This window comes from Saccostrea echinata, unplaced genomic scaffold, assembly GCF_033153115.1.
Source record: "Saccostrea echinata isolate AGI-Se365-2 ecotype Australia unplaced genomic scaffold, CSIRO_AGI_Sech_v1 ptg000001l, whole genome shotgun sequence".
Taxonomy (NCBI): Eukaryota; Metazoa; Mollusca; class Bivalvia; order Ostreida; family Ostreidae; genus Saccostrea; species Saccostrea echinata.
This window is the reverse complement of record NW_026889750.1, coordinates 3,484,158-3,494,039: the sequence shown is the minus strand read 5'-3', so window position 1 is coordinate 3,494,039 and position 9,882 is coordinate 3,484,158. Positions and strand designations below refer to the sequence as shown.

The 9,882-nt window shown below is 31.4% G+C and overlaps 1 protein-coding gene across 1 annotated transcript; it reads right to left on the bottom strand.

Moving 5' to 3' along the window:
• Positions 1 to 2,389: 2,389 nt before the first annotated feature.
• On the bottom strand, positions 2,390 to 6,502 carry LOC133183259 (lectin BRA-3-like). The gene is made up of 6 exons (XM_061318223.1): positions 6,362 to 6,502; positions 3,834 to 3,956; positions 3,524 to 3,603; positions 3,345 to 3,429; positions 2,610 to 2,825; positions 2,390 to 2,443 (listed from the first exon to the last, which is right to left on the bottom strand). Exons 2-6 carry the CDS (start codon positions 3,904 to 3,906, stop codon positions 2,433 to 2,435), a joined length of 465 nt encoding a protein of 154 aa, XP_061174207.1. The 5' UTR covers positions 3,907 to 3,956; positions 6,362 to 6,502; the 3' UTR covers positions 2,390 to 2,432.
• Positions 6,503 to 9,882: the final 3,380 nt, after the last annotated feature.

The following is a 9,882-nucleotide window of genomic DNA, read 5'->3' as shown; positions in this document are numbered from 1 at the left end:
GAACAATTTTTTTAAGATTCCTCCACATGGGTTAATTTTACACTCGTTTTATTACGTGCATCTTGATAATCAGTTGAGCTCTCCCCGTACGTGATATCTGTCCTAAAGAATTCTTTTTTTAACTCCAGCTCAGTAGAGCATCAAAAATAATATCGAACAACCCCATTGAAAAGTTATCTAAATGTAGATATATTTGACATTTTTCAAATTCTTTGATATAAAATGATAAGCAGAAAAATGTAGTGATTAAGTTTCTTAAGTTTCTTCCTTTTTATGGATTTTGTTTCAAAAAGAAATTTGTTGATGTTGTATGAAGCACATTGACAGAGGAACAACAATAGTAATCAGGAGCCCGTTTTACTAAAGAACTTTCGACTGAGACTAATAATTTTAGCGTCATCTAACAATCTGCCGAGCAAAACATATTTTATTACATTTTTTCTGAACAAATATATTTCCAGCGTCATAAAAATAGATTTTATACCGTTTTCAAAATTATTCAAAGAAGCAAAATGTTATGCAAAAAGATATTTTGGTCTTTGTCGTAATTTCTTCTGTAAAACGAGTCCCAGTTTATTTTTGCAAATCGAATTTATCTTACGACATCTTGAATTTAATTTTCCAGTTTAAAAAAAAAATGCAAAAGTAGAGACTGTTATAAAGTGAGTATTTTGTCATCCAGGTTTGCTCAGCATATATTACAAAGATTGGGGCCATGTTTCACATCTTGTTCAAATGTCATAAATATTACTCAGATTTCATGTTTCATGTTTTGGCTGTAATGGGGAAGAGGGGTATCGATATTTTTTTTTTATTAAAAGAGGTTATGATTATATATATATATATATATATATATATATATATATATATATATATATATATATATATATATATATATATATATATATATATAAGCTGTTGTCAAGTAAAAGAAATATTGGGGGTTATTAGTACATGTAGGTTCCATCACTTATATTAACAGGAGCGTTGAAGATATAGGTGCATGATGTTTATTTTTTAAGAATCAAGGTAAATCACATTACATCACGAAAAAAGGTAACATTAGTTTTTATGTTTAGATTTCCAAGGTTGGCACAGGAGTGACTCCGAGCCCCTATAATCTTAGCGGACCATGTAACTACCATGCTAATTAACTTGTGAGTCCGAATAAGACAAGAAAAAAATGTCTTTTACACTCATAAAATGCAGAGTCAAGACTGGGATGCTAATATTAAATTAAGCACATTTGAGGAATTATGATGGAAGTCATTAAATTATTTAGATGTAAAATGTTCTATAGAATATATTCTATTCTTTTGCAGAATCTTTGCTCCGTACCCATGTTTTAGATATTGATACAATATGGTTATGAAATTTAGAAAAAAAAAACTGGAAGCAGCAATTTTTACACTAAAAAATTTGAAAGTTTGGCATAGTTTCGCACTCGATATGGGATTTTTCGGGAAAAAAAGCCAATATCTGTAATCTGACTGTGAAAAAAATCTGTTGTCTACTTCCCCTGTCTATGTAGTATAATATTCTAATATCACTGCATCTAGTGTTTACGTTTCCTAAACTGATTTGGTACACGAGAGGATGTTATGAGAACGATCAATTCTTAAACTGAGGTAGGCTTCTGACAAAGAAATGATGCTATAATGCTATCAAGATTCAATAAATTTTAAAGTCAGCATTTTGCAAATTCTATGGTAGATATAATGATCTTGTTAACAATTAATATTGCTGGGTCGTATTTTGAGTGAAATGTTTCATACAATATTTTAGGCATGGCCGTAGGAACCCGGGGGCGGGGGGGGGGGCCCCAATAATTTTGCCGATATATAGAGGACTATAGAAAACATATATACTATATGCTTGTGCCCCCTCAATAAAAACGTCTGATGACCTTTTTTTTTTTTTTTTTTTTTTTTTTTTTGCTTGTCAAGAAATTTTTGGTAGTTGATAGTGCCCCCTCAACTGAAAATGTATAGCTGTGCCCCCCTCCCCCCCCCCCCCCCCCACCCAACTGAAATTGCTTCCTACGGGCCTGTTAGGCCATTGTTTTAACACTAAATTGCTTACGGATTACCGTTATATTGATCGATATAGTGTCTAACGGCGGATGTGACAGGTCGTCATGGGATGCTTACTTCTCCAAAGCACCTGATTCCGGCTCTGGTGTTTCCAGAGTCCGTGTTTTTGCCCTGTTAACGGTTCGCATTGTTTACAAGACTTCTAAGATCGATCACCATTTGATATCTTCATATTTTTCATTGTTTCTCATTTAGGTACCAAATATCTCTCAATTTTATATTCACAACATGCATGTACACTGTACTAAACATAACAATGCTATTTACGTAAGGAAGTCCTTGAAACCTATTAAGTTGTTTTAATATTCAAATGCAAAACAGACTGGGCATATTTCAGGATCATTCAGGACCTAGAAAAGGGAAACAAATAAATGCGTAAAACAACTGTTTATGAAAGTTCCTGTTAATAAATTTGATGAGAGTAAAAGGAACACAAAATTTGAAATTTGTCATTAAATTGAATGCTTAAATTATAATTACATAATTATTTTGAAATCAATGTTTCAATATGTTAACCTGAAGATTCACAAACGAATGCAATAGACCAATTGCAGCCACCGTCATCCCACAGTCCGAGCTGTTTTGAGAAGTTATTATACGCACAATCCTGGTCATGTTTCCAGTCATCAGGCTGACCTTTGCTCCAGCTTTTAAACTGAACAAGCTTTCCTGTGGAAAACATCATCCATTTCCCCTCGACTCCAGTATCAGTGAGATCGATCCAGTAAGGAACTAAATTAAGAATTAGACTCAGCTCTCCTTTTTTATCTACTATTTTGTATGTGTTAAGCTCAGACGACACGTTCCTCAAATTATATGTTTTGTATCTCTTATGATTATATCAAAATTTATTCATAATTGTCATTTTCTTGTGATTTCTACATTGTTTTCCACATGTTTTTAAATATAAGTACACCATAGACATAGGCAATTCAGAAGAGTACCCACAAGGATTATATAAGAAAATCACCTTCTGGTGTCTTGTCTAAATGCTTGGTAATGTACCTTAATATTTTGTGAGGAAACTTGTTTAAGTACCTATACTTCAAGGACAAATTCTTTGGAAAAAATATATATTTTTGAGAAACGTGTCGTCTGACCTTAATGTGTTTGTGTAGAATTTAATGCGTATATCATTGGAAAGGATAAATTTAATAGATCCTGTTCTTCGGAACGAATGAGAGCAGCATGTTTTCTTTTGGGTATATAATATCATTGGTCTTGATTCATAAAAAAAATCATGAAATTTACCATTTGGAAAATTCTTTGATAGCCACATCCTTTCACTTGAATCATCAATTTGCAAAAGTGTCGCTCCTTGATTTCTACAATGCATCTGTACAAGGATTTAATTAATTTTTAATCTTTACATACAAATATATATGAAAAATATATATATATGAAATCAGAGGTAGCTTTCGAAACATTACCTGTGCTTCAAACCAATTTTTTTTCAAATTGAATGGGAAATAGCAATGACCATTGTACCTTTTCCATCCGAACTTACAAGCTACAAAAATACAAGGACAATTATACTAAAAATAGATGTAATCTAATGTATATTGAAAATAATTGACTGTTCTTTTTGTGTTGTTCATTAAAATAATTAGTCCTCTGAGCTTCTTTTTTGTGATCCAATCAAAAGTCGAATCCTTTCATTAACATTTTTGATATGTACATGTCGTTATCTGTCCGTGAACCCATTTTTTTTTTTTTACACAAATTATTGTTATTGCTTACGTTTGAAAAGATGATTGATTCTGGTTTGGATTTGGTTAAGCTTTGTCATGTTCCGCTTCCACTCGACTCGCATCCATTAATTTTGCAGCCTCTTCCGTTGCACTGAGTTTCAAACACTGCAGCCTTTAAAATTAATTGTCATAAATAGATTCCTGCTTATCATTACACTTATAATTAAAATTTTATGGGTGAATTAAAAATAAATGACCACCAAACTGAATTTTTTGGGCAAAATTCAACTACTTATAACATATTTTTCACTTATATCATCATATTGCAAATGCATTCTAGTTTAAAATCCTGAAGTGGCAATAGAATAGACAATTGGATTAAAAAGTTTAAGAATTTTTATTAGTAAAATTTCTTTTGAAAAAAGAAAATATCATTACACCTTAAAAGACTTTCTAAAATACATAATCACAAGAAATTATAGTTTTTTATGCTTCAAAATGGTAAAAGGGGTATAAATGATTAAATCTAGACCTTGAATGAGTATCTTCTCTTGTACATGTGACAAAAAATTCGCTTTTTGATTGTTATTTTACATTATTTTTTCAATTCTGGTTTGAAAAGTTTTATTATGAAAAAAAATATGAAGCAATAAAATTTCCCAAAATTCACTTTATTGTCCGTTCAAGTCAATTCTTTAAATCTAAGCCAAAAAAGAATTGTTATATACGACTTTGCTTACGAAAAATACTAGATTTTGAAGTGACCCTATGTTACATTATTGTGTTGCACTCCTGACATCTGATATGTATTTTGTTTAACATTGTTTTAAAAATTATAACACACAATAACCCATTCTTACTTTGTAAATCAATTTGTCGTGTTGATATTTTTCATCGTTTACAGCAGGTTTTTCATATTTTGAAGACCTTAAAACATGATTATTTGCAAAGTGTAATATATATAAATTGTATTTAAAATATATGTGAAATGATGAAAACTATTCCCTGAATTGACTGTAAAATTTCTGTTGATAGACATAGTGTTTTGAACATCAAATAGTATCAAGAATTTTTTTCAACTTAATTTTTACTAAAGATAGTTAAAAAGCATCGGTAATTATGAAACAGTTTAGTTGCACTCCTGACTGCAGTAAAGTTTAAAATTAAAACCATAGAACATAAAAATTCATAAAGTGTTGGCAACATCAAGTGGTAATGAAATTGTGCAATACTTATAGTCCAATACTTCATAATTAAAACAGATGGAAGTATTTAAAATTCGCATTTTATCTGGAATTATACCCTATTTTGTGCCAAAAAACTAGCTTAAATGTATATTTAGAAGATAAAATATATTTTAAAGCATATTTTCCTTTAGAAGACAAACACAGTAACCCACCAGAAAAATTCTACTCATCATTTTTTTCTTTATCTTTATTCTTACTGGATGATTTATAATTCCAACATATTTGTTGCACTCCTGACCAAAAGCATTGGGGCCTTTAAAGTAGAATTGTTGAAGTGAAAATTACATAAGAACTTGTTCTGTTGTTTCAGTGAAGTTGAGGAGGAATTACTTGAATTTTATGACAATGTTTTAGTGTGTTTATTTTTAACGTTCATTAAAAAAATCACAAAAAGATAAAATCACATCTGAATTGATAAAATTGAAAAAGGAAGGATTTAAATAATAAAACTGTCAGTAATTTAGCATTAAATTATACAAAAAGATCATTATTAATTAATGGATACTTCTAAGCATGAATAGATGTCTTTTCGTCACACAACTTGAATCTTAAAAAAAATGCGTTGCACTCCTGACCATAGAAATATGGATCTGAAGCACAGACAGATCCTGTAATTGATAAATCTATTTGGCAAAAATGTTCTTTGTGTCTTTATTTTCCAAAATAAAAATCAGAAAATCATATAATGATAATAGTTTTTTCATGCTTGGGAGCAAAACATCAAATGTTGCACTCCTGACATTTTTGGGCATGTACATATACTTGACTCTCATTAATGCTGCTTGTGATTTATATAACATTTTTAAGTTTTAAAATGTATAGCAGTTATTATTTTACACTTCCAAAATTCTTTTTTGTCTTAATTTTCTATCAGAATTTTACAATTGATGTTTTTTTGGCAACACTACATTTTTTCTGTTGCACTCCTGACATGGTGTAACATTTTTTTAAACATCAGCCATGACCACAACCTGATTAAACAAAAGTTATGACAGTCCACATTTAAAGCTCAATACTTTGAATATTATCAGGAAAGTCTTTATTTTCAACATGAAGCATTATTTTTTTTATTTCACAGATCTCCAAAAAATATTGAAATTTCAAAATGTCACAAAAAGGTGTTGCACTCCTGACAATTTTAGCATCATTTTTGGGCATAACTTTTTTGTTAATTGAGATATCAACGAGATATTTGGCAGGTATTTAGACACTATCTAAAGACATATGCTGAGACATAGAAATCTATTTTCATTGCCTGTATTTTTAGTGTGGGTTGATAAATATGCGTTTGGTCATTTTTTTTTAAATTCACCCTTATACTTAATAATACCTTAACCAGCTTTGTTTTCTTTTGAATTGATGTAAACAGCTGGAAATGTAGATCTGAAATGTTTTTCAATAGGATGTCCTCTCTGATTTCGAGTGCGTGAATAGATCTCTTAGAATTCAAATCAAATGAAATGAAAAACAAAACAAAGAGATTACAACTTTTGCATAGTTTTTGCGTATTTGAAACACAATGGTGTCCAACTGGTTAAAATGAATTCCTGGTGCCTAGGACATGTAGTTATAGATATATTTATATAACTATAGATATTACACCTGTTACAGATGAACTATATTGCGTTTTTGCATGGTAGAACATAATTCTAAAGCAACATATGCAAAACATGAATTCAAGTATGAAAATATGGGTAACAAAGATATATTGAAGTGATGAAGTCCGTAATTTTGCTCTCTCTTTTCCCAGATGAATTAGAATTTCAAATTCAAATGTATTTTGTTTGAAGCGTATCAAAAGAAATTGTTCATCAGTTGCCACACGTAAATAATATAGTATTTATACGAGCATATGCATGTAGTTGAAAAAGATTTTGAGAATATTTATTTTTTCGAGAGAAAAAAATTGAATGACTACAAGGATCATGTACACTCTTCCGAGGAAAAAAGTAAGAGAAAAAACTATTAAATACCCCGCCTTTATGTCACAATTAAGAATCCAACACTCCATTCTATTTAAACGTTGAGACCTTGATTTGAATAAATCAATTTTTTGTCAATCTTTCATTCAATTAAACTCGACTGTCATTTCCTTTCTTTATCGCTCAATGCAGTCTTTCTTAAATAAAAAAAGGAAAAAAAGTAAAATATTAACAAAACAAAAGGAAAAATATTATCAAATGGTGATATCTATAGCTTTCTATTACAACTTCTTTGTTGTTTCTTGAGATTTGTACGAGAATTAACATCAACTTTTAAAAAATTATAAGTGATGAACCAAACTCTTTACTTTTTTTTTTTTACAGGTGCTATATGTGAATTTAAAAAAATCCAAAAAGAATAAACTCACCATAACTTTACCAAAGTCCTGTATATGAATATTAATAAATATGTGATATGTATAAATATGTATCACCTATCTCTTTCGTAGCTTCTAAACAGTTAAATGAAATCCAACATTTTAATTTTTTTTAAATAGTTTGGCTTTACAAGTTATTATTCTTTGTTTTCGTTTTCTTGCTTTTAGTATTAATTAAGTCCAATGTAGCTAACCTTTGCAGTTTCACGGAGTTTATTTTTTGTATCAAAACTACAGAGATAAGCAATTTAATGTGCTTTTGTTCCCTTTCAGATGACAGGAAACACACAAGAGCAAGACAATTCTGAATAAGTTTTGTGTTTTCCCCCACAGATAATGTTGAAATATTTCCAATGAATAAATCTAATTCTGCTTTTGAACTTTTTTTCTTTTGGGGGTGGATGGGTTGATGGATAGATGGGTGGAAAACTACTATCTTTTAACAACCAGTTATGAATTTCCAGAAATCATATATTTGCAAGATGTTACTAATTGGAATCAATTGTGCTCCTTTATTAGCCGATCTGTTTTTATATTCCTATAAAGCAGAATTTTTCAAAACCTTCTTCTTGGGAAGAAGAATACTGTTCTTGTGACCTTCAACTCAACATTTAGATATATCGACGACGTTTTATCAATTAACAACAGTAACTTCTATTCATATGTCAACTCGATATATCCCAGTGAACTCGAAATAAAAGACACTACAAGTATTGCCACATCTACATGTATTTCCTATATGTTTTACTGACTAAAGACGGTAATGACCAACTAATACCTACACTGTATGACAAACGGGATGACTTTAGCTTTTCCATCGTCAACTTCCCTATTTTCGTAGCAATATTTCAGTATCACATGCATATGGTGAATATGTCTCTCAATAGCTGCAGAACTGTAGCATAATGGTTTTATATATTAATCTTTGACCATAACGCTACAGATCCCCCCTATGCAAATATTGTGCAATTTACGGCGCAAAATTTTCTGCGCACGGTTGGAGAAAATTTCTCCACTTTCCAGCATTGGTCAACCAACTACTTTTCACGCCCTAATTCTAGACACAATCTTTAACCAACCTGTATATTTTATCCACCTCCTAACCCTTTATAGTCGTCTCTACAGATCAATAAACTCGTTTGTTTTGAATTGACAAAAAAATCAAAACAAGCTAGTATATAGATGGAAAAATATACATATTGGTTAAGGAATATGTCTGGAATTAGGAAGTAAAAGGTAGTTGATTGACCAGTGCTGGAAAGTGGAGAAATTCTCCCCAACCGTGCGCAGAAAATCTTACGCTGTAAATTTCACAATGCATGTATTTGCATTAGGGGGATCTGTAGCGTTGTGGTCAAAGACTAATATATAAAACCATTATGCTACAGTTCTGCAGCTAGTCTCTCAACTGACTGGATACGCAAAATCATGTTATGAATACGAACAATTTTTAGCTCACCTCAACGAAGTTGGGGGAGGTTATGTAATACCTACGGCGTCTGCGTCCCAGGTTGAAGTTTTAGGATTTCTTTTCAACTACTTTTATGCCAAATATTGATCAGAGATGCATGGAAGATACTTCTATTATGTTTCATTGTACCATTAAAGGTTTCAGATGCTGCAATTTCAGCTAGAGAATGACCATGTTAATGTTTTTGCAGCAGGTTAAAGTGTTGGAGCAGGTCTCATTTCCAAGTAACTTTAAGCCCTATATAGACCAAACTTACATGGATGATACATCTAAGGATGTACACTATTGGACTTCGTACGGATGCTGGATCTGACCTGCATTTTCCGGATGAGTGACCAGACTAAAGGTTTTGGAGCAGTTACTATTTGTTCTACCTGGACTAAACTTAGATTATACATCTAAGGATGCACACTGCTGGACTAACTTCGGATGCTGAATTTGACCTACATTTTCCAGATGAGCGAACAGGTGTTGAGGTTAGCTCTGTAATCTCTGATTACCTACGTTTAAACGAGGCAAGCTGCTAACAAAAAAGTTGATATTTCAAGGATTTCAACAACCTCGTTTAATGTTTGCAAATACAGCCTATCGTTGGGTCGTATTTTGTCTGACAAGATTCATACCATTTGTATTGTCATTGCTTTTATACTAAATTTTACTGCGGAGTACTCCGTCTACTTGATCAATACATAGGGCTCACGGCTATTGAGACCGGTCGATAGGGGATGCTTACTCCTACTCTTCCTAGGCAACTGATCCCACCTCTGGTGTTTCCAGGGCTCATTGTTTTTGCCTTGTTCACGATTCTATTTGTTTACTGGATTTATGAGATCGATCACAGTTCGTTATCTTCACCTTTTACATGTTCACAAAATTTCTTATACGTACTAGTTTAGATCTGTTTATGTATTCTCTTTTCTTAGCAAAAATCTTAGTCATTCAGAGAATATTCTATTATAAGAAAGCGTTAAAAATAAAAGTTTTACAGCTTCTTTACCAACAGAATGATTCAGATAAACAT

Bases quoted from the DNA above. Each gene is read 5' to 3' on its own strand.
- LOC133183259 (XM_061318223.1), bottom strand. From the start codon at position 3,906: ATGCGAGTCGAGTGGAAGCGGAACATGACAAAGCTTAACCAAATCCAA. The intron at 3,430-3,523 runs GTAATGTTTCGA...ATCCTTGTACAG, and splicing joins AAAATTGGTTTGAAGCACAG to ATGCATTGTAGAAATCAAGG. The intron at 2,826-3,344 runs GTAAATTTCATG...TTCTTAATTTAG, and splicing joins ATCAAAGAATTTTCCAAATG to TTCCTTACTGGATCGATCTC.